Source organism: Neofelis nebulosa, chromosome 3, assembly GCF_028018385.1.
Source record: "Neofelis nebulosa isolate mNeoNeb1 chromosome 3, mNeoNeb1.pri, whole genome shotgun sequence".
NCBI lineage: Eukaryota > Metazoa > Chordata > Mammalia > Carnivora > Felidae > Neofelis > Neofelis nebulosa.
This window is the reverse complement of record NC_080784.1, coordinates 83,600,258-83,625,076: the sequence shown is the minus strand read 5'-3', so window position 1 is coordinate 83,625,076 and position 24,819 is coordinate 83,600,258. Positions and strand designations below refer to the sequence as shown.

The following is a 24,819-nucleotide window of genomic DNA, read 5'->3' as shown; positions in this document are numbered from 1 at the left end:
GGGTTTGTGTTACCTATTTATATTTTTTATTTTATTTTTATAATATAGACATCACCTAGATGAAACATCTTTGCCCTGTCCTGTAAAATACTAAAGTTACATTTTTCACCAACTTAATTGGAAAGAAGGGGAGTGAGAAAGCAAACAGTCTTTAATGTGCTGTGGATCTAATCTAGCAATGTGCCCCTGTGCCAACATGTAATCATTAACGACGGATGAAAAAGCAAGAAAACAGCCAATCCTTATAAAATTCCAGCATTAAACATATGTAAAGTGCTTTTCACCATAGCAAGACTGTCAGAGTATATGTGATTAGAACGTTGCAGATTTCACACTGAATGAAACTCACTGGAGAAGAGCTCACTCGTTTCTAACAAATCTTGGCTATGTAAGCTTAAAATACTAATTCTTGCCAAATATGAGTTTTAATGTATATGTTCCTTTTAAGACCTCAGTGAAAATCCTCTTTGGTTAATGTATGAATAAATTTCTATAAATGTTCTGTTCAGGTTTTTAAAGAAATGCCATGATCTAATTTAAAACTGCAAAAAGTCTGATAGACATTTTTCTTACTGGTTTTTGAGGCCAGCTCTCCACATTTGGATTGTAACAAAATCATAAGGCCTCTTTGCACTACTGAGAAAGCATCTATCGTGACGTGCACACACCCGCTATGGGTTGTCCTTCTGTAAACATCTGTTCTTCCAGAATCTAAATTGTAGACTAGTATAGAATATGAGCACAGGCTGACTTTCCAAACCCACTCCTTACCTTTGGGAATATGAACCTCAATTAAAAAGAATAAAATCGGGTAACTAGTATTTCTCTATTGTTTTAAAGTGAGAGGTTTGTAATTAAAGCACAGTGAGCATTTATGTAGAAAGGTTGGTTAAGTACACTGCTCTTGTCTTCCATATATGATTGCTTAAGTTTCAAGTGACCTCATGCCAAATGGAAATGGGTTGAGAAATCTTGGTTCAGTGCTTAGTGAACAATAGCCTGCATTAAAAAGTGCATGCATAATTTTGCACAATTTAGATTCAATTGACAGTCTATTCAAAGAAGTCTCAGGATTAAATGAGCATGGAGACCAAATTGCCCTCTTACCCCAGAAAAGGGGTGGTCCCTTCTAGTCACACTAACACTTCATTGGCCCAAGAGTGTGACAAATCTTGCAATGAACCTGCAGTAGCCCGCATCTGGAGGTTAATAGCAGTCTTTTGTCTCCTTTGCTTTCTCTTCATAGCCCTTTTACTGAATTCCATCACAGAAAGTTTTACAATTAAAAAAAAAAATGTCCTGACAACCATTTTTGTAAATGGACCTTACCATCTAATCGTCCCTTATTCAACGTGGGTGACATTAACAAAATGTGAACTTCTGGTGAGGGAGCCAGCTGTCTAAATCTGTCAAATTGTGCAGTTTTATTACACATTCTCCTGTTCATAGTTTCACTGAAAACAATAAGGATACTGCTATATATTCAGCAAAATCTGAAAAATCCAGGGTTTCTTCTTACACACTTAATCTCTCCATCTCTTCCAAAAGAATCTTTCCAAACGAAAAGGTGTTATATTGCCACTAGTCCTACTGTTTAAAAATATCTATATTAAATTGACCAGACCCAAACGTTTACACAGTCCTTTCCCAAGTGAAAGAGTTTCAAATGTCTTAGAAAAACATATGTACCCCAGGTGTCACTGCCTTTTCTATTGTGAATCATTAGAATAAAAGGCTAAACTCTTCTAAAAGCGAAGATAGCAAGATCCATGGATATTAAACCCGAGCAAAGAAAGTCAAGTCGTTGGAGCCATTTCTTTTTGTTCTTGGGAGAGACGTAAATAGCGGTGGCTAATTGATGGAGACATATTTTAAACTCAGTGATCATTTCAAAAAAATCTTTTGACCTTTCTTTTTTCCAGTCAGATTTTTAAACTGTGACTGGAGAATTCTCTTGAATGATACATGATAGGCAGGTAGGAATTGGTTAAAAGTATGAGCTAGGGAAAAAGTTATTGTTTTGTCCTGTGAATGGCAATGTCTACTTGGTTCTGGAAGCACACAATCAGAATGCAAAAAATTATGTCCTTGGTATGAGTGTAGATGTGTGAGATAAAGCTAAAATAAAGAAATGGAAAAATGTATATTATTACCCCTTTGTCCATTCTGGACCTTAAGCTTTGGGTGTCCTTTTAATGTGAAATGCTGTTATGGAAGTTATAAAGGTTGGAAAAAAAAAACTTTCTACCATGGCTTTGGCCAAACTCTTGTCCTGGTTAATAGAACCCTGCTTTCTGGCCAGTTATTTAAGGTAATGAGAAGAAAACTGAACTGGCACATCATTAAACTGAAAAGAAAAGAAGAGTTAAAAAAAATAAGGTGTGCGATGATAAAAAGTTCCATCTATACCTTTTCTTCTTGGAATTTTGTTTCGGTGTGGCTATTGTAAAATATAGGTCTTATTCTTTCACAAAGAATACTCAGAAGTTTTCTCAGATTATTGGACTATCTCATAAAGAAAGAGCAGAGAAACATACACATACAACAAAGACGCACGACCTGAATAGAAAACCATTCTCTTTTTCATTTATATACTTCAGAGCAGGTGCCTCTTCTCTATTGATTTCTTTGAAAATAATTACAGCCCAATGTATTAACAACCTTAATATGTTTCTTTTCGGTATTATTTTTTAATCTCTGAATCATAAACTGTATAATAAGCCTACCAGGTATGAAATATGAGGTTAGATGCTACATCCAGGGTCTTTCAAAGCACACATTAACTTAAACTTAATTATTAGTCTAACATTCTTAGCTCTGAAACAGAAAAGAAAAAGCAAGACCAAATTTTTAAGAGGAAAAATATGTATACCCTAGGCAGATGTAGTTGGCCGATTGATAAAGTTTCTGAGCGTCTCTACAGAATGTTACCTATAGTATTTATCTCTACCCCATCTCTGTCTCTCTCTCTGTCTCTCTGTCTCTCTTCTCTCACCTTCCCTCCCCACGCCCCTCATATATCCTTCTTCCTGTAACCTCTTCCTGCTCTTCCATTTCTATTGGTTTTGACTAAACAGACATGTCTTCAGTAGTACACCCATAATGAAGATGTCCTGGGGTAGATAGCTATTGATTTTGCTCATTATGACCTTTGTTTTCCTGAAAAACACTCTCTCCCAATGTCACATGTGCTCAGACTCTATCATGAAGAACAGTAGACAAATATGAATATATTAGATCGACCTATTACAGTTGTCAAAAAAAATAACCAAAAGGATAAATGACTACAATCCTGGATGCTCCAGCTTGGCTTGTGTTCCATCATAGATACAGGAAAACACAAAGAATACCCCAGTCAAGAGCTTGAGCTAACAGTAGTAAAAGTTAGTAGCTATTTCCTAGTCAGGCATGACCATCTGTATGGAGTCTGTTTTGAAGATTATTCCAAATCTCTCCTTTCCCCACCTCTGGGTTGAGACTTGAACTTGCAGAGAAATCAGACCAAAGTTCCATGCCCAGAAAATGTACATATATCTGTATCCATGCTAGGAAGTTAGTGAGCCTATTATTGTGAATACTTTCAGAAAGGCCCTCTTCAGAATATCCTAAAGAAATACGTTTGCTATCTTACGTTCTTTCTCTTCATCACTCTAACACAAATTAGTCATACCTCCAATAATTAACGATGTCAGAGAAGGTGGACACTGAATAATAGAAGCATTTTGATATGAAAAATACTAAAACCATGACCTTAAAATCTGCCAAACACTAATCCTAGCCAACTTCAACACTTCTGTCTCTTAAATATCTTCTCGTAAGGTTTAAAATTGCTTTAAAATAAGTGTTTAGGACAGTGAGCTGCATTCAAGACAGCAAGAGTGCCATTTTCTTGTCCATCATAGTGGTACCCTCCCTAGCTGCTAGGAAGAGATGTATTCATTTGTCAGCTCAGCACTTTTCTTAAAATCTCCAATTAAATCTGAACCCAGGAGATGCCCATCATTTACCTTGCTTTCTTTTGTATAGGTCATATATAAGCAGATTGAAAAAATAAAGAGTAAATAATGGATTCTTGGTATCCACATAAAGCCTTAGGTCTAAAAATTGTTAATGCTTTTTTTTTTTTTTTTTGCCAGATTACACACTGACTTACCACAAAAAAAAAAGAAAAGATATCAATTCAACATGAATTCTAACCTATTAGAATTTGCTCATGTATATCACAGTCAGACATCTAGTTTCAGTAAGGATATTTTTTTGCATGTGTCAATTATATATTACTTAAAATCAAAATGTATGTATATTTTATATATACATGCAAATTAACAAATGTTTGGTGGGTTATCTCAATTGACTATAATATGTTAAGTTAAAAAAAACACATTTTTAGCACATAGGATTGAAAGAACAGAACATTAACAGTGCTGTAAAATTCATAATGGATAAATTTACAATAAACTTTGTCTTCATAGTTAGAAACTAATTCCAGTACATTTCTCTTTGCACTGATGACTAGCCAATAGTTTCCATTCATATGAACAATGTGTGATCAGGTTTGGTGTAGTCTATGCCCAGAATGTATGTTGGGTGTTTACCCCATTCTTAAAATCTGAGACATGACTTTTCCTAGAATAAGTTAAGATTACATGTATAGTAGAACCTAATACTATTAATACATTCTATTCATAATACTATTATTGAGAAATTAAATTGACAGCCTTATGAGAATCAGGTGCTCTCCGTATCTCATATCCACAGGACATTTTTGGACATGCATTTCACCAAGAACCACATAGTAACAAGATAAATGATATGAAGGTACTATGGAATTTGGATGGCTTGATTCCCTAGGACATATTAATTTGAAAGAAACCCATCTAATTAAAATGAAAAAATTATCAAATCATTATCATCAATAAGCATAAAAGAAATCTGAAAAAACAAAACAAAACCCCTGTGTCTTCCTTGGCTTTATCTTTATGATTAATTTAGTCCAGTTTTAAAGAATAGTTAGCTTTCTTATTCTTCTAACATGTTTTCGTTCTTCTAGCTGTTCATTTTCCTTTAGGTTGTTGACAAGTAACGAATCCTTGCCTGAATTTCTGTTAGGACGTGGAAAGCTGTGAGAACAAGTGGTAAAGGCAGGTACATGTTTGAGGGAGCAGAGGTAATATAGGTACTAGTTGGGATTTGCATAAATGTTCTTCTGAAGGGTAATAGGCAAAGTCATTGGCTCAGATAATCCCTCTAAATTTGACTTAATCTGATTTATTTAACCAAGTTATTAAAACATTCAGTTCTCTTTGATCAATCCTCTATTATTCAGCTACCTTTCCATTCATTAACTCCACAAATATTTATTGAAGTGCCTGGAATGATTATGTGCTATAGAAAAGGCAAGGATGTTTACAATGGGGGATTGTGAGCCCAGTGGGTATGATGAACATGTTTGAAGCAAAAGACAATAACCAGTCACACCCAAGCAGCTCCAATTCAGCTCAACTTAGAGTCCAGCAATAATAGTACAGATGGCCTAAAGTACATCTGTGTGTATCTGTACGTGTGCACACATCCATGTATATATATATTTATCTATCTGTACAAACACTACATATGTATACACACTATCTATGTAATATATAATATATGTATAATGCATATAAATTCTAACAAGTGTATTTGTGTTATCTTTAAAATAGAACGATTGTATCTTAAAGTGGTAAATGCAGAGAATTGGATTTTATTGTTGATCTGTGGATTTAATGATTTTTAGGTGAAAAGGATGTTTAAGTGTACAATTTCTTTTCTTAATTTAATATATTTATGTAAATGCATGCCTGAAATTTGGTTAGATTGGCTGTGTTTTGTGTCCTTTAACATGATCAAATGTATTAAACTTTATCTTATGACCTGATATATATGTGCTATTCTAAAATTCTTTTTTATTTTAGTATTCAAAATTTTTCCTAAATATTCAGAATGGTTATATAAATGCTTATTTTTAAATATTCTGTACACAAACTACTTCTTTAAAATATGCTTTCCTGTTGTCACTTTTCATGTTCTAATTTTAAATTTTTATTCCCCAAAATATATGCCAATGTTAAGGGTCAGTTTCATTGCATATATATACGTATATATATGTATATATATACGTATATATATACACATATATATGTGTATATATATATGGATATATAATATGTATATGTATATATATATGTATATGTATATATATGTATATATATGTATATATATATATATCAGATGGCTATAAGAGGTTATGTTGATTCAAATTTATTCTACATTGTAAATAGTTTAAATCTGATCCCTTTAAGTCAGTAAGAATTAATAAGTGAAAAATGTAAAAGAGCAGTTGAGAGTACTGAGTGCCCAAATTGAAAGGAAGAAGTATATAGAAGGGGAGGGACATGAGAAAAGATGATTGCAGATACCCCAAAACTTGCCATTTTGCCTCCAATTAACCCTATCAGGAGTATTTATGTATATTGTCAGATATGGTATTTTGAACATAAATTTTAAATCTACCAATATTCTTTTTTTTTTAATGTTTTATTCATTTTTGAGAGACAGAGACAGAGCACAAGCAGGGGAGGGGCAGAGAGACAGGGAGACACAGAATCCAAAGTAGTCTCCAGGCTCTGAGCTTCCAGCACAGAGCCCGACATGGGGCTCGAACCCATGAACCGCGAGATCATGACCTGAGCCAAAGTCGGACGCTTAACCGACTGAGCGAGCTACCCAGGAGCCCCATAATCCACCAATATTCTTTAGAAGAGCAAAATTATTTCATCTGGGTCTCCTTTCTTCCTGAATAAATACATCTCTTTGACTCATTGAGAAGAAAAGCTGTTTCTCCATAAGAGATCATTATTTCTAAGAGAATAAAAAGTGTTATAAGGTGCTTATTCATAGGCAGAATCCCTGGGATCAGCTTAGTCTCTAAAAGTTTCAAGTTAGGCAAAATCACTCCATGAAAAGTACCCTTTAGTTCATTCCACATTGGCTGGGGAGCACCAGAATTCTGTCTTCCTCAGGCACTGCACTTCTAGGTCTTAGCGTGTGTCCCCACAGTTTAGCCCTTAATCACCCTGTGTTTCCTGTGCATGTCTGGTCTTCCAACCAGATCATAAATCTCCTGAGGGCATCTTCTGCCTTTGTAATCCCTGACAGAGCAGCTCCTGCATACTTGCCTTAAGGAAAATAATAATCATACATATGTAACAGCCTAGAGACGCAACTGGTTTTTTGCTGTTGCTAATCTCTCTGGGTTCCCTCGCTCTCCCTTGATTGGCTTCTCAGCTCTCCATCACCAGTGTAACCAATTCCCCCACATTCAATTTCCTTTGTTGTAAACACTTGTAATGGTTTCTGTTTTCCTTTTTTAGAACATGATACATGTATTAATTAGAGTGCTTTAGACACAGACAAGAAGAGAGAACATAGTGGAATTACGAAGGGACACGATGAGATCTCCTGTAAGAGAACACATTCATAATTCATTGCCTTCAATCCCAGTGTAATCACAGGAAGATGAAGTCAGAGAGATCTTACCTGGAAACCTGATACAAACCCTTAAAATATTTAGGCAGCTGCCAATGGAAAAGGCATTCCCACAGTTGTCATTAAGAATTTTCATACCTCATGGGGTGCCTGGATGGTTCAGTCAGTTAAGCATCTGACTCTTGATTCAGCTTGGGTCATGATCTCATGGTTTGTGAGTTTGAGGCCTGCATTGGGCTCTGCGCTGACAGATAGCTCGCTCTCTCGCTCTCTGTCTCTCTCTCTCAAAATAAATAAACATTTAATAAAAAAGAATTTTCACACCTCACATATGTACTATCAAAAGTATCAGCTCCAAAAACAAACAAACCAAAACAAAACCTATCAGCTTCTAGTTTTGTCCAGGAGTCTGATAGCTAATTCAAGAGATAGTTTTATGAATTTGCTTCTTTACACTCATTTTATATATTTAGACTAATATACTATTTCCAAAGGAAGATAGCAGCTATGCTTAGTATCTCATAGAAAAGGTACAGTTTTTCCTATTTGGAGTTCCAAAGAGGTCTCTCTGGAGATTAAAACCTACCATCATTCAAAGATGAGAAGATAAAAGGGAGAAAAACAACTTGGATAAAATCTTTCTTCTGCATTTCCATAATTTGATTTATGTTTGATTTCTCTATGACATTTTCTAATGTTAAAACCAACAGAATTTAAAAGAGGAAACAAGGGGCCAGGAAGAGGGAGGGAGAAGCCTGGGTACCTCCTGACTATAAAACTCATTCTTCTTGGGAATATGCCCACATCAGAAACTACTTGAGCTCACTCTTGTAACTTAAGAAGATGTTGTCAGATCCTTTTGACATATTTATAGCCTTATAATTAAAACTACTTGATGCAAAATCCATGTGCTTTATGTAAAGCAATGTATATTATCATAGACACTCTGTTCTATGATCTACAGCTACCAAAGCCATGTATTCCAGGTAGATTGTCAGGAACCCTGGACGAGAGCTGTGAGATATGGATCCTGGTCTTGTATCTACACCTAATTAGCCAGGTGATATTGCATAAATCTCTCGCTGCACCAGGACTCAGTTTCCTTATGTAAGGTTCCTTCCAGCTAATAACTCTAATACAACTAATGCTGTAACAAGTATTTCTGTTAATATTACTAATCCGAGAATCCATGTGGATGACAGATTTGAAATTGGGAAATCTTAGATAGGAGTCTGTTAACTACTCCATTTCTTTTCTCTTTTTTTAAATGTTTTTATTTTTGAGAGAGAGAGAGAGAGAGAGAGAGAAAGAGAGAGAGAAAACGAGCAGGGGAGGGGCAGAGAGAGAGGGAGACACAGAATCCGAAGCAGGATCCAGGCTCTGAGCTGTCAGCACAGAGCCCAACTCAGGGCTCGAACTCACAATCGGTGAGATCATGACCTGAGCCAAAGTGGGACGCTTAACCCACTGAGCCCCCCAGGCGCCCTGATATTAACTAATTTTTAAATAAATTCATTTTAATCTTAGCTAGCTGGACCACACATTAAAATTCCTTTTCAAAGATTTCTTTTCCACAAACTTTCTACAACTTACTATTCTCTTACCAATAATGCACACCCTTCCTTGCCTTCTTCTCATATATGGTCATTTTCTTCCCTCCTTATCGTTCATATCTATCTCTATATATATATTAGAATTCTAATATATATATTCTGTCTATATATATATTCTATATATATATTCTATATATTAGAATCCCTTAATTCTTAGTGAACACTAATAAGTAAGCAATTGTGGACCAACAAATTTATAAATGCGTTTTATAATACCTAGAAGCATACGCCCTTTTAAATAGTACAGTCTTTCAGTGTGGCACAAGACATGGTTGCTAACAGTCCTAAGTTTATCTTTAGTTTCTCAGCAATAGGAAGACAAAAGTAGACAAACCTATGTTCAGTGGTCAATGTTTTGGTGTTTTATCTTGCTTGGAAAATGATCCAGATATTTAATGAAATTCCAACATTTAATTTAACTTAGCAAAACCCGACAGTTTCAAGTTACCAAAAAAAATCTGTGGAAGCTCCTTTTTTTTAAGTACACATACCATAAAACATAATTATTGTGCCTAAAAACTCTTATTCCATATTTGTCGATCTAAATCATTTGTTCCCAACAACTATGTTTACATTACTCACAAAAACTTTGAGACATTGGACAAGGTAGACACTATCTCAAGTGGATTTTCTTGCTAACAAATTTTGAAACAGAGATAACATGAATTTATTTGACTAATAAGCCCAGGGAGAATCAGTTATTTATTGGCATTATATTTAATGCTGATAACTGTGGGGACAACTGGGTGCCTCAGTCTGTTGGCTGTTGGACTCTCGATTTGGGCTCAGGTTATGATCCCAGGGTTGTGGGAACTGAGCTCCACATCGGGCTCTGTGCTAGGTGTGGAGTCTGCTTAAGATTCTCTCTCTCTCCCTCTGCGCCTCTCCTCCACATGTACTCTCTCTCTCTCTAAAGTTAAAAAAATATATGCTGATAACTCTGAAGACACGCCATTTTTATTAAACCAACAACTTAAAGGAGATTTTATTTATCAAAGATTATCTCCAATCATGTGAACTCGAAAAATATTTGGATTAGTTTACTTAATTTATATAAGCGCTTTTTTTTCTTTAAACCAATTAAATAAAGCTCTTTACAAATTAATTTTGCCAATATAATCCAGACATAGAAAAATATCACATATCTATCACATACATAACATACAAATAAACAGAGATCTTCTAGCTTTTGTTTAAGAAATTTTGGGGGCGCCTGGGTGGCTCAGTCGGTTGAGCGTCTTGACTTCGGCTCAGGTCATGATCTCACGGTTTGTGAGTTCGAGCCCTGCTTCGGGCTCTGTGCTGACAGCTCAGAGCCCGGAGCCTGCTTCGGATTCTGTGCCTCCCTCTCTCTCTGCTCCTCCCCTGCTCATGCTCTGTCTCTCTCTGTCTCAAAAATAAATAAAACATTAAAAAAAATTTTTTTAATAAAAAAAAAATTTTTGGCCATGCCTCAGGTATGTTGGATTTAGGCTCACCTTAACGACCTCATTTTAACTTGATTACCTCTGTAAAGAACTTTTCCTCAAATAAGGACACATTCTGAGGTACTGAAGGTTAGGACTCTCACATACACATTTTGTGAGGGTGACACAGTTCAACTCATAACGCCGCGCTCCACAAATGTCATCGGACTTACTGAGGTCTCATTTTCATTATCTTAAGGCAGAGCTTCTCAATCTTCAGTGGGCCTCCAGTCACCGGGGGGCTTTGCTAAAATCCAGATTCTGATTCAGTAGGTCTGGGGTGGGGCCTGAGATTCTATATCTCTAATAAATTCCTAGGTAATGCTAATACAGCTGGTACGTGTCCCATCCCACACTTTGAAGGGCAAGGATCTAAAGCCTGTTTTAATAGGTTTATAAGCTGTTTTAACTACAAGGCCAGAATCGTAATACTGTCCTCGATGGAAACATGGCTCTGCCTCCAAAAGGGAACCGAGGATGTGTCCTATATCTTAATTCCAGGCCTGTGCTTCATTGAGTAGAATGTACACAGGAGCACAGAGCGAATATTTGTGCGTGGCAGTTGGTCATCCTCATGATGTGAAGCTGGGGCTGCTTGCTGCTGGTACCACAGCTGCTGTTTTCATTTCAGCAATAGCATCATAATCGCACAAACAGCTGCGATGTTTTCAGGTACGCTGGAATTCATCTACCTGTTCAAAATAAACCTAAACTGGGTTGCTAAGGCAATATGTAACCATAAACAAAATATATGCTAGTTCTAAGCTATGCAAATTGTGCCAAGATAGTAGGTAGTCATAACAGAAAGCTGCGAAAGACTCCTATCAAGAGAAAAATATTTTTAAAGGAAAATATCACTGTGAATAGATATATTTAAATGAAGATACAGACTTGAAAAAGTAGAAAATCACTTTATCTAGAATTATGTCAATTCTAGGTAGAGAACTTTTGGAAGCAACTTTTAATGCTGCTCACTATAGAACAAGACATACCATTTGATTCAAATATTTATGCACTTAAAAAAATTTTTTTAACATTTATTTATTTTTGAGAGAGAGAGAGAGACAGAGCACAAGAAGAGGAGGGGCAGCGAGAGAGGGAGACACAGAATCCAAAGCAGGTTCCAGGCCCCCAGCTGTTAGCACAGAGCCTGATGCGGAGCACGGGGCTGCAACCCACGAACTGTGAGATTATGACCTGAGCTGAAGTCGAATGCTTACCCGACAGAGCCAGCCAGGTGCCCCTATTTATGCACTTTTTAGAGCAGGGGCTGCCCAGTAGAACTTTCTGTGATGATAGAAATGTATTCTGTCTGCAGTGTCCAATACAGTAGCCACTAGCCAGCCACATGTAGCTGTCGAACACTTGAAATGTGTGACTGAGGAACTGAATGTTTAATTTTATTTAATTTTAATTAAATTTAAATTTAAGTTACCAGTATGAAAATAGAGTGTCTCCTTCAAAAACCAGACCTAAAGGCAATTCAGAGAGTTCAGTTTATATGTGTTGGTGATGTGTTTGTTTGATAATCCCTTATATATAATCCACACTAAAATATTTCACATTCCCTCTGACTTTGTTATGTTTTGATCCCATAGCTTATTCCAAATAGTATACTGTACTCTTACAGTACTAAAGAGTACTGTATAGCCTTTGCTCTGAAATTTTTTACATTGGCTTTTGACCAAAACCAATAAAATTTTTAACTCTAGGTATAGTTTTATAGTACAGTTAAAACCATTATGCATGTGTGGAAACTATGCACTGTAATAATGTGTACGCACATCTCTGAGTATACAGATGAAGAATAGCACCATATACATAGAATGTTGGTGGACACAAGTGATAGTGGCTGACTCTTATCATATGCCAAACTTCCCAAAGTACAGACAGAGGAACCAGGGGCATGGGAGTGTCCCATGTGCCTTTATTTTTAGTTCTATAAAATTCTCCTGGAAGAGAAGAATTTTGGAGCCATAACCAACAACATTCAGAGACAGCACAAATCAAATCCATTATGCTGATTCAGTTCTAACAATTTTACCACATGCAACCTGAAGTCAACTGTGAAGCATGAACAATAAGGTACAGTTAAGCATAATGTCAGGGGCCCCCAAAAAATGAAAAAAAAAGATCTTTTCCTAAATGGAAGTAGACACAAAAGGCATAAGACAGTAGCAGTTCAGCTCAACCATGTGGAAGTAAGTGGGGGGTAAAAGTAATAACATCTAATACTTAGTGCTATGTGCCAGGCACCTATTCTAAGTACCATAAAGAACTATGAAGGGTCTGAGATTTCACTTTACTTAGAAGCTAACAAATTAGGCTGTCACAATTTCATAAATGCTGGCAGAAGACATGAAACTCCTGGTTCAGAGACAAAGGACAGTTTATTACTCAAAACAATAACCATAACCAACATCCAGTTTTCTGAGCCCCAAATTTCATAAAGTAACACAGAAAAGGCCAGGTGCTACTTGCACACACAGTGGGTTCAGTTGCAGAAAAGGAATTTCGAGCTTAGGAACACCAACCCTTTTATGATGAACAGTAGGCAAAACTACCTGATCTTTGCATTAGAGGGAGAAGCTACCTCTGTTTTCCAAGGCTGTTTGCTATGTAAACATCCTTGAAAAGATAGTTCAGAACAAAGGCATTCAGTGCTTCTGCTTTATAAGATATACAGAAACACAAAAGACCCATGAAGAATTGTCATTCGATGAGCATTTTACAAATATGAACTCACTTAACCTCCTCAACAACCATGTGAGGTAGGTATTCTTTCACCATTTCATACATGAGGAAATGGAGGGATACAACATTCTCGTAGCTATTAAGAATATTAATATCTCATTAAGCTATGAGAATTTGAACCCAACAATCTGTCTCTGGGAATGGCATTGTCCAACAAGATTATTACATAAGCCCTGTGTATCATTTAAATTTTTCTAGTAGCCACATTAAAGAAGTAAAATAAGAAATAGGTGAAGCTATTTTTAATAACATATTTTATATAAATCCATGTACCCAGAATATTATTTCAACATGTAATCAATGCATAAATTATTAATGAAATATTTTCTATCTTTTTTTTATACTAAGTCTTTGAAAACCAGTGTGTATTCCACACTTACAGTGCATTTTAATTCAGGCATGAAATTTTTATCAAAACTACTTGACAGTTGAAAAAGTAGATTCACATACCCCAGTTGTTCCAGGCATACTTAAATGCTTCTAATATCTGGACCAAGTTTTTACAGGTAAACCAGTCAGGATTAAGCAAATTAAACATTCACTTCTTCAGCCACAGTAGCCACATTTCAAGTGCTCAATAGCCATGCCAGGCTAGTGGCTCCTATATTGAACAGAATAACTTTAGAGCCTGTAGACATAACCTCTGTGCTCTCCTGCCTCCCAAAGAAAGTGCATTAAAAATGCACAGAATTGTAACTTAATTCTTTGTTTTTCTATTTTAATTGTTTAACAAAGTCACAGTTGTTTATTTAATTATGCATGCCCTGCAGGTTGTGAGAGGAGCCAAGAGAGGGGACAGTGCAGTGTGGAGAATCAGAGCGCAGGCTCACAGACAGACTCAGTCCGATCCATCGCTTCTCAGCACTTCCTAGCTGTGTGACCATAAATATATTCCCTGACCTCCTGAAGCTCCAATTTATCTTTAAAGTAGGGCAATAATAGCCCCTCTGAGGACTAAACGAAGCCATTCACATGAAGGGCCTGGCCCAGTGCTTGGCACATGGTTCATGTTAATAAATGTCAGTCATTATTTGGTAACTAGAGAAAATTTAACACGAGACCAAAAGTGTTTAATAGTACCTCATTTTAAGATGCCCATTTGCTTCCTGGAGGGAGGCCTTTCTCCCTCAGCTGTGCAGCCCAATGTCACCCTCTAGTGCCAAAAACCTTGAACAGCAGGCATCACATACCAAGCTTGCAGAACACCAAGCTCTGAAAGAATGTGTTCATTTCTTCAACTTCAGATGCTGTATCTGACCTCCATCCCCCAGTCCCAATCCCCAGTCCTGTTAATTAGTATTCTGTCTTTTGGGCCAGTGTTTCTCAAACTTTAATGTCCTTTCTTACCAGTTACCTGGGGGGTCTTGTGAAAAGCAGTTTATCCACTAAGTATGAAGTGGAACCTGAGAGTCTACATTTCTAAGCAGATTCTGACTCCAGTGTTGCTGCCCCATAGACTCCTCTTTGAGCAGCAACACTTCAGGAAATCCTATTTATCATTTCAGCTCTTTTGAAAGTAGCCTCCACATTGTTAGAAGAAAAAGACTCAGGATTAAAGTAAATGTTGTCTTCTTTCTCCTGTAAACATGCACAAAAGGGAAAGCCTTAACTGAATACTGAAGCTGAAATACACCTGAATTTTGGATGTATTGGATGGCTTCCAAGAAGGCAACAGTGCTCTTCCAGGGGGGAGTGCCTCAGCACATGGGGGTGGACGGGCTACTATGGCAATTCTTGTTATACTCCTTTGACTTCAGAATGTAATTCAAGATCGTGCACTATTCTAATTGGAAATCTATGAATTAATGATGACGATATAAATTAATCTGTGTTCGGGGTGCCTGGGTACTTCACTTCAGTCAGTGAAGCCTCCAACTCTTGGATTCAGCTCAGGTCATGATCTTACGGTTTGTGCATTCGAACCCCACATCAGGCTCTATAGAGCTGACAACGCAGAGCCTGCTTGGGATTCCCTATCTTCCTCTCTCTCTCTCTGCCCCTCCCTCTCTCTCTCTCTCACTCAAAATAAATAAATAAATTTAAAAAATAAATATACAATTAATTAATTAATTAATCTGTGTTTCTAGTTAGAAGCCCAAGGTAATTTGAACTAGATAATGGCATGATGGTGGAGTTGCTGGACGAGCACTGGAAATTAAGACAGAAGCCACTGATCACTGTGGTCTTTCCAATGTCTTATTCAAGAGACACTGAATGATTAACATTTGGAAGACATCATGATCTATATTTATTTCAATTTTTTTTAACGTTTATTCATTCTTGAGAGACAGAGACACAGAGCATGAGTGGGGGAGGGGCAGAGAGAGAGAGAGAGAGGGAGACAGAGAATCCGAAGCAGGCTCCAGGCTCTGAGCTGTCAGCACAGATCTGGACGTGGGGCTCGAACCACGAACTGTGAGATCATGACCTGAGCTGAAGTTGGACACCCAACCGACTGGGCCACCCAGTCACCCCTATCTATACCTATTTCATATCTGATAAAAATGGATATAAAGATAATTGCCAAATTTCTGCAAACATTAAACAAGATAACATAGTGAAAGTCCTTTGAAAATAGTGTTCCATGGATATAATTGCAATTCATTTGAAGTCTGACTGACAAAACTGGCCCAGCATCTCTTTAGTATAATAAACAATACTGTTTTTTGTCTTTTTTTTTTCTGGTAAGGAGAAAAGGGGGAGGGGGTTTGGAATTTATTTAAATCTGTCTATCCATTTTTCTAAAAACTTACTGACATTACAATGACTTCATTACTCCAAATTTCTAGGTATTTGCATTGCCTCCCACAATGTGACTGCCAAATTAATGATAATATTTATTCTCATTTTGTTTTCAAACATTTATTTCTGATGATGAGTTTCATACACTACAATGTAGTCATACTTTGTTGGTAAGTTTGCTTGTTATCTAGCTGGACTCACTATGTTACCAACTTTGGTAAAAACACAGCCCACAGGATTTTTCAAAGGCATGCTGAATATCAAATACAGCAATCACACGGCGGGGAGGGGGGTTCCATAGCATTTATCTCACAAAGCATTGTGATATTGTTCCGGACATGAACTCACACGTCGTACCTACTTTCAACCTCCTCCTGACACAGATACATGTGAAAACTGACCTCTATACTTCCTTGTTTCATTATAGGAAATTATCTGATTTGTTTCTGTTGGCTTCTTAGAAGCTTGTTTTAAAGTATTTCATTTCCACTCATTTTGAGTTAGGCTCTCCTATTAATGTGCTTGTAATTGAGCCCCTCTACAATACTAGATATCAAAAAAACCACATTCATATCAATGTATTATACTTACTACAATGTAAAGGGAGAAAGGGAAGTTTGGTTACCAAAGTTTTAGAAAAAATATGAAAACAAAATAAAGCCAGCCCTACATTTCTATTATGAGAGAAAATCAAAGAAAGAAGGTAAGAGAATGGAAGAAAGGAAGAAATTTGGAGGTTTCCTTCCTATACACTTTCTCTCACATTTACACTATAGAACCTGACTTTAGGGCCAGAAAACACAGAGGGCATTAAGAACGCTTACAACAATGCACCTAGTGACAAATAGTTACTGAAGACTAGTCCAGGCCTTTGTCTGGGAAGACAAAGGTGTAGAGGGCAAGTTTTTTTTCTCAAAATGCTGAGAACATGGGAGGAAAGACAAGATCTAGACATAAAAGATAACATATGTGTCTACAGTATTTACCTGGCAAAGCCAATTTTTTGGTTTAAATCCAACCCACTTTGGTTATTTACCTAAGGCCTGTGTTTGGAGCCTGGGTCAAGACAGGATGGTGAGATCTTGTGTCACAATTAAAATTCCAGATGAGATTTCCACTTAGTCCATTAAATGAACCCAGCATCATTTGTCACTCTGGGCATTGTTAAATTTCCCATCTCCCACTTCCCATATGCAGGCTGACTGGACCCCTGGGTCAGCCATACAACCTTGCCACCATCACTGTTTCATAAACTCTGGCTTCCAGGCTCTTTGATCAGCCTGTCTACTCAACTCCAGTTCAGGAAGGATCGTCTTCTTTTCATTATTGTGTTCATGATCTACCTCACCAGAAGCAGAGATAGCCACAACAAAATACATAGCCAGATTCAGAAAAGTTTATTTGCAGGCAGGTAGCCTGGGCAAATAACAGTATGGCATTATCATACTGCTCCAAACATAATATATTTAGTTCATGTTCTATGAAGTTAAATTTCCTAACAAAAAGATACAACCTGGATATATCATAGTGCCATAGAAGCAAAGCCAGATTATGGGGCTTCTAGAGATTAGAACTTGGTACTGCCGGTCTTACTTCATTATCCAGTTTGCTTCTCTCCTCATTATAAAAGAAAAACAGCAATGGTGATATTTGTAAGGAATCTTCATCTGAAAACCACCATTACTCTTCCTTTAGGAGACAAAGTGCATTTTGTGTATGAAAAAAAGCAGTTTTGAGATTGCCCCCAAAAACTATACTTAGAAAACTTTGACTGGACCTATTCAATCTCAATTCCACTTGTCCCCCAATCTCTTTCCAAGGGATTTAACAAAACACTGGAGGCATATGTAGTGAAAGTTGAGCTAATTAAGGGCAAAAACTTAAAGGGAGCCCAAAATGTTCAGCAAGTAGTTCCTACCCAGATGTAAACAATCATATGGAAAGCCAATCAGTAGCCAAATGTCTCACTATCTGGCTAGGTAAAATGTGATCAAAAGATCATACAGTGAGGTATCTGTAGCAGAGAATTCCCTTGACATAACCACTGCCCTTCTAGAAAAACTAGATAGGGCAGAAGACTAGAGGGAAGGCAGGTACTTGATAGCAGAGGCTGCACCTCTAGGAAGAGGGTCTGGGTCGTGGGCTTCGGGGACAAGAAGGCCAAGGAACACAGGAGGAGTCTCAGAACGTCCGTGTCTTCTGAATAAGAACTAAACCCCATTGGAGAAATGCCAGCTTATGAGGAAGAAGGGGTAGGGGAGGCTTCTTACCACTGCTGTGTAGTGATTGCTGCATCCTTTAGAAACTGGGTGGGTCAAAGGGAAAGGTATTTCACAAATGATGTGTTTTGGTTTCTTGAAAAAATTGAGTTAAAGCATCAATTTATCCTGGCATTTAGGCATTTGTTGAACATTCAGCTAAATAACAATTGCACACCCACTCTGGGCTAGGTACAGGAAGAACCGAGACAGATTAGGCTCCGGGCCTCAGAGAACATACATTCTAAGGAGGGAGACATAATAAAGAAATTAACAATAAACAGTATAATTACATATTGTAACAAATGGATTTGTGGCAGATTGTACTTTCTTTCCAAGGTTGCATGTAACAAGATCTCCCATCCCACATGCTTTCCTAGAGCCACTCCCCATTAAGACGTGGAGGTTTATTCCTCCGTCATTGAATCTGGGCCAATAAAACGTAGAAATGAAGCTGTAAGACTTTCAATGTCACTATGTCATAAAAGGTTATGCAACTTCCACTTTGCTCACAGGAACACTTGGCCTTTTGAAGTCTCAGCCACCATGTAAGCAGTTGGATTACCCTGAGGCCACTATGCTGTGAAGAAGCTAAAACTAGCCTGCTTAGAGAGACTAAGAGACTCCACGAAGGAGAGTGAAATCCATCCAGACCCCCCTGCTCCAGCCACGTGCTGTTCCAGCTCCGGTCACTTCCTAACTGCAATTGCTTCTGCTGAGCAGAAGCCACTCAGCCCAGCCTTTCCTCAATTCCTGTCTCAAAGAAATTTAGAGATATATCATAGAATGATTGCTTTTGCTTTAAGCCAGTAAGTTTTGGGGTGATTTGCTGCATAGTAATTGATAAATAGAACAGTTAAAATGGAAGAACAGGGTGATGGCACAGAGAGTAACTGGGAGTGAGGGCTACTTCAAATAAGGAGGCTACAGAAATCCCATCTCAAGAGAAGGATGTAAAGAGGTCTGGAAAAGGGCATCCCGGACAGAAGCAAAACCCAAGACCTGGAGGGAGGAAAGGACTAGTCATGGTCATGGAGGCCAGCCTGGCTGAAGCATTGGAAGCAGAGGGAAGAATGAGGCTGGATGTGGGTAGGAGACAGTTATGCAAGGTCTTGTAGGTCCTGCGAAGGAGCTGGGGTTTTAAGTGCATTGCAAAGCCTTTGGGTGATTTAAATCCTCTAACTAACACCAGTCCAAACCATTACTCCAGATGCCTTAGTTCCAAGGCCCATCCCTCCAAGCCACAACTCTCTTGCTATATGATCATTAATTCAAAGAATGGGCCTCAGTGTCCTTTGGAAACTGAAGTTAAGTGACATCAAGAGACAGCACATCCACAATCTCAACCACCAGTGTCTGCTCATATTGCTGTGGCACGTGTCTCTTTTATCTCAGAGACTGGCACTCTATCCTCTATAGAGTTTCCTGGTGACCAAGATGTCTGGTCTCAAACTCTCTCAACGTTGCACTCTAGTTTTTCATCTTCGTACTTATTTCCCCCACAAGAAGCTTCATTGTGGTATTTCCCCAGAGACCCTACTACTGGGTATAGACTTGTTGAATGGAGGACTTTCTAGAACAATGCAAAACCACAAAAGACACACCAAATGTTTGATTTCGTAGCCTAACCTGCACATTTAATACTCTGCATTCTGCAAACCCTGTTCTTAACCCCGCAAACCCTGTCCTTAGCTTATCTCCATGGGTTCTTCTGGATGAAGTCTTTTGTGCTAAGTGCCTTCAATAAAGCTGAGGTTTGTGGAGTCTGTTTTTTAAATAGCATTTGGAATCTATAGACATTCCCAGACATTTGAGTTCTGTGAGCAAAGAAGGGAGGTGGAGGGGAGTGGGATGAGCTGGGCAGGGTGGACCGGGTGGTCGACTGGTTCTTATCATAACTGTTTAGTTTCACTTACATTTTTTCCCTGGGTTGCTCAGGTCCAGGGCAGTGTTATTTGATGCTGAACACCTGCCTTCACACAGGGAGACTTGCAGCTAGCCCTGCCAAGAGCAGCACTGACATTTCTGCTCTATGGAATTGTACAATGGGGCGAGAAGGTGGACACCCAGGAGCTCCCATCTGCTTCATGGGATTCTGGCTCCAAAGGAATCACCTCATTCGTGATTATAGAAGGACTAGAGTCTCTGCTTGTGTTTTTAGTGGCTGCAGTAAAAGCAAGCTTGTCAGGGCACTTAAGCTATTGGATTTTATTCATTGGCCATTTTTATAGGTCTCAATTCACTCTCTGATGAGATGTGAGTGAGAGGTGAGAAAGACCTAGACTATATTGCACAAGCTGACTCTCAGGGGGTCCTTGGTCATATTCAGTCAGAGCCGTGTTCAAATTGAAAGCTAGGTGGCTCAGAGAGCTTTCTGTTGTGAGGATCCAGAACAACTGACAATGTACTGGGTGATAACAAATGTACAGGGGCCTTGGGAGTGGTGCTTCTCACACCTTCATGTCTGTACTAATTACCCAGGCACCTTATAAAATGCAGATTTAGATACAATAGGTCTAGAGTGGGACCCGAAACTTTGTGTTTCTGTGTGATGCCAATGCTCTTGTCTAGGACCATGCTTGGGGTAGGAAGAGTCTAGACTCCAGATTCTACAGCCCATGCACCTAGGATAGTGGTTCTCAGAGCATGGTCCCCAGACTGCAGCGTCAGCATCACCTGGGAACTTGTTAAAAATGGAAATTCTCAGGCCTCACCTCAGACCTACTGGATCAGAAATTTCAGTAGCGAGGCTCAGCACTCAGCGTTTTAACGGGCACTTCAGGGATTCTGACGTACCGTGAAGTGTGAGAAACGAGGCACTGTCAGGATTCCCCCACTCAGATGCACCTAAGAATTTTAGCCCCGTCTCCAAACTCTGATCTAATAATCAACAACTTTAAAATCAACAAATTTGATGTATCTAACACAAATCTAGAGTTTAGAGTTTAAATTATTTTCAAAATGTTTTATCTTCATCAGGATGCAGCTTCCATATAAAAATCCTCAGCATTTTTCGTATTTAAAAAGATTAATCATTCAAGGGCGCCTGGGTGGCCCAGTCAGTTAAGCGTCCGACTCTTGGTTCAGGTTCAGGTCATGATCTCATGGCTTTGTGGGTCCAAGCCCTGTATCAGGCTCTGCGCTGGCAGGCAGTGTGGAGCCTGCTTGGGATTCTCTTTGTCTCTCTCTCTCTCTCTCTGTCCTCTCTTCCCCTTTCCCACCCATGCTGTCTCTGTCTCTCTCAAAATAAATAAACTTACAAAAAAAAATTAATCATTTAAAGATCTTTGGGTTCAATAATATGATCTTGGGACAAGTCCAAAATCCTGAAAGCCAGGCTCTTGATGCCCAGGTACGGACACCAAGCTAAGGGGCATTGGAGTCTGTGAAGTCTAGGTACATCTTTGAACATTTCCAGGGGCCTTGTGGCTATTCCTGAAGGGAGGTGAGTAGACAGCTCAGTGATGTCTCAGACTGAAAAATGGTGGACGTGAGTCATTTCTTCTACTCAAATGGAGTAAGCCAAATGGAGGGCCGCTTAAAATGATTGGCAGGATCAGTAGGCTAGCAAGAATTAGACTGCCCTCCTTGTATAGGCTGGAAAAACATCTCTGACCTCAGACCTTGAGGCAAAATTTCCTGGGCTGCCAAGACCCTGTTAACTGTCTATCACCTCTGAAAGTGTGAAAGGGCAGGTTACCTCTCAGGTCACCAAAGAAGGTGAAACCTGGAGCCTGTCCAGGCCACATAGCACCACCCGGGATGCCTGTGAATCAGGCCTCGAGCCTTCATACCTACTCTGGTTTCAACTTTCACAACTGGGACCACTTTGCAATTTCAGTTTTAAGAGTAATCTTGGGGAGAAACGCATAAACCCCTGACTAATGCCTTCTTGACTGTAACTGTGGTAGTCCAAGACTGTGCAGCAATTGAATAACGCTGACTAATAACATGTTAGGCTCTTATAGCCTTTTCATTTCAAGACCTCAAAGCACCCTGCCCAAATGACCTCACTAATCCTTGAAACAACTTCTGTGAAATATATGGGAAATATCATTATCTCCATTTCTCAGATGAAAAAGAAAAGAGCATCTGTGAATTGCCCAGGTCTCACTCTGAGCTCATAACTAGGCTCAAGGCTAAGAGCAGGTAGAGAGATTTGGGTCATTGAAGGGGCTCAGGAAGAAGGGGGATAAAAAAAAAAAAAAAGGTAATCCAGAGAGGAAACAACTGTAGTTGTAATGTAAGCAACATTAATCACGAAACCAACAGAATTACTAAGAAATAGAAAGAGGGTTGGCTTTGGGAATTTTTGTTGTTATTTCACAATACATATTTTTATATCTTCACGCTTTGCTTTAGTCTTTACACGGGTCATTGTAGGTTTTGGGGGAAAAGGGTTGATGGGAGGTTATTGCGTTATCTCTCCACATGGCTCAAATTCATCTTGTGAAGTGCTGCCCAAAGGTCAGTGGCTAAGCTTACACTTAAGATTCTGATCCTTAGTTTCCTGATTGTTCCCTTGACTCTAACTTCTTTTTCCCAATACCACTTTTGTAATCCACATTTCATTTATGCAACAATTGCAAAAATTTCCCCAAGGGGTCATTGAGGATATTATCAAAAGTACCTCAGATTTCCAGAACTGATAAGTTAATTTTTGAAACTTTTTAGAATTGGTGCAATTGCTCCTTTCTTCTTTCTTTCTTTCTTTCTTTCTTTCTTTCTTTCTTTCTTTCTTTTTCTTTCTTTCTTTCTTTCTTTCTTCTTTCTTTCTTTCTTTCTCTCTCTTTCTCTCTCTCTGTCTCTCTCTCTCTCTCTTTCCTATTTTAAAATGTCAAAGACTTCCTGACATGCTTTGGCCATGGAAATGGAACATATTTTCTCATTAGGTTAATTAATGGCTCTGCTTGGGTGGCATAATTTGGTGTAAGTTTCCTTTTAGAATTCTGTCATAACTAAAAAGGATCTTATTTTTGTTATGTTTTGTGGTGTCTTTAAATTTTTATGACTTCTACTTTGTTTAGTCTGTGTGTAATCCTTCTTTTGAAACCTAATGTCCTAGAAAATTTACAGTTTTCTCTCAAAACTGGCACTTTTTACATTTTATGGTGATTCCTGTTTCTTTGGTTCTCACTAGAACTTCATTTAAGTCCTTACGGTATAATTCGCAGCTCAGGGAATTTATGATTACATCGTCAAAGTAAACTCCCCAAGTGCAATATATTAAATCTGACAAGATGCTGTTCATTAATCTTTGAAATATAGCCAGGTGTGATGCAGGGAAGTGAGCCTTCCAACGAAGAGCGAAGAGCGGGCTGAAGAACTCCAAACTGCCCCCCACTGGGGAGGATTCCTTCCTCCTCACTGCCAAGGCCGCCTGGGTGGGGAGGGAAAGAGCCAAATGCCCTTGCTTTGCCAACCATGGTGTTCCCTGTCTCTGCTGGTGTTCCTGTAGCCCCGCAGTTTCTCACCTTTTTACGCATTCACTCATTCATTCAACAAATATTTATTAAGAGCCGACTTTGGGTCAGGCACCAGGTAGACCTGGAAAGACGGCAGTGACCGAAACGGAAACAATCCCTTGCTTCATGGGACTTACATTTTTAGGGTCTAGCTACCATCTATAAACAAAGGACTCAAGACTCCTTTACTGGCCCACGGAACCCACATGGAACGACCTACACTGTCTGAGTGAGCAGCAGTTCTTCTCTGCTGAGATGCGCCTTTGAGGCTAAATGACTCCTGATACCTGTGAGTGAGACTGCAGCCCAGCTCGAAGAGTGCCCTGATAGAGATTTGCAAATGACACTGTCAAGGACGACCAACCACAGCCATCTTGGGGGCAATCAGTGCCTGGTCAGAAAAGCAGAGGGTAGCTAAGCATTGTGCAACACTACCTCTAGAGCAACATGGAAGGAAAACCTAGGAAAAAGACAACACCTCTTAAAGGCAGTTGTAGGTCTCTCCCCAGACCCTTCTGCTTGCCCAAATAAAACATAGCAGGCTAAAAGCAACGTGGTATTCTGGACTGGATTCTGAAACAGAAAAAAGACATGAGTGGAAAAAACAGGTAAAATCTGTATAAAGTCTGGTGTTTCCTTGGTAGCATCATACCAATATCAATTTCTTGGTTTTGTCTAATGTGCCATTGCAATGTAGATATTAACACTGGGGAAACGGGGTGACAGATATTTAGAAACTCTTCATACTGTCTTGACAGCTTTTCCACAATTCTAAAACTACTCCAAAATAATAAGTTTATTTTTTAAATGTTTGTGACACAGACTACTTAAAATGAATAATAAAAAGCTACTAAAAAGAGAAGCATATAGTTGGCATTGGGAAAGAATATAGCTCCTAACGACAAACAGCAAAGTTTTCTCGAAACTAAGGAGAAATATAATTAAAAACCCCAAACCCAGAAACTGATATTCTACTAAAGGCAATAATCTCACTGGC

General features: G+C 38.5%; 1 protein-coding gene and 1 long non-coding RNA gene across 2 annotated transcripts in view; one reads left to right on the top strand and one right to left on the bottom strand.

The window, feature by feature from the left end:
* Nucleotides 1–5,914, top strand: part of HHIP (hedgehog interacting protein) — a 95,623-nt gene extending 89,709 nt beyond the window's left edge. The window contains exon 14 of the mRNA XM_058721271.1: nt 49–5,914. Within this exon, the coding sequence (XP_058577254.1) occupies nt 49–63 (15 nt within the window). The 3' untranslated portion in view covers nt 64–5,914. The remainder of the gene's footprint in view (nt 1–48) is intronic.
* Nucleotides 1–24,819, bottom strand: part of LOC131507028 (uncharacterized) — a 163,543-nt gene that overhangs the window by 20,037 nt on the left and 118,687 nt on the right. The window lies entirely within an intron of this gene.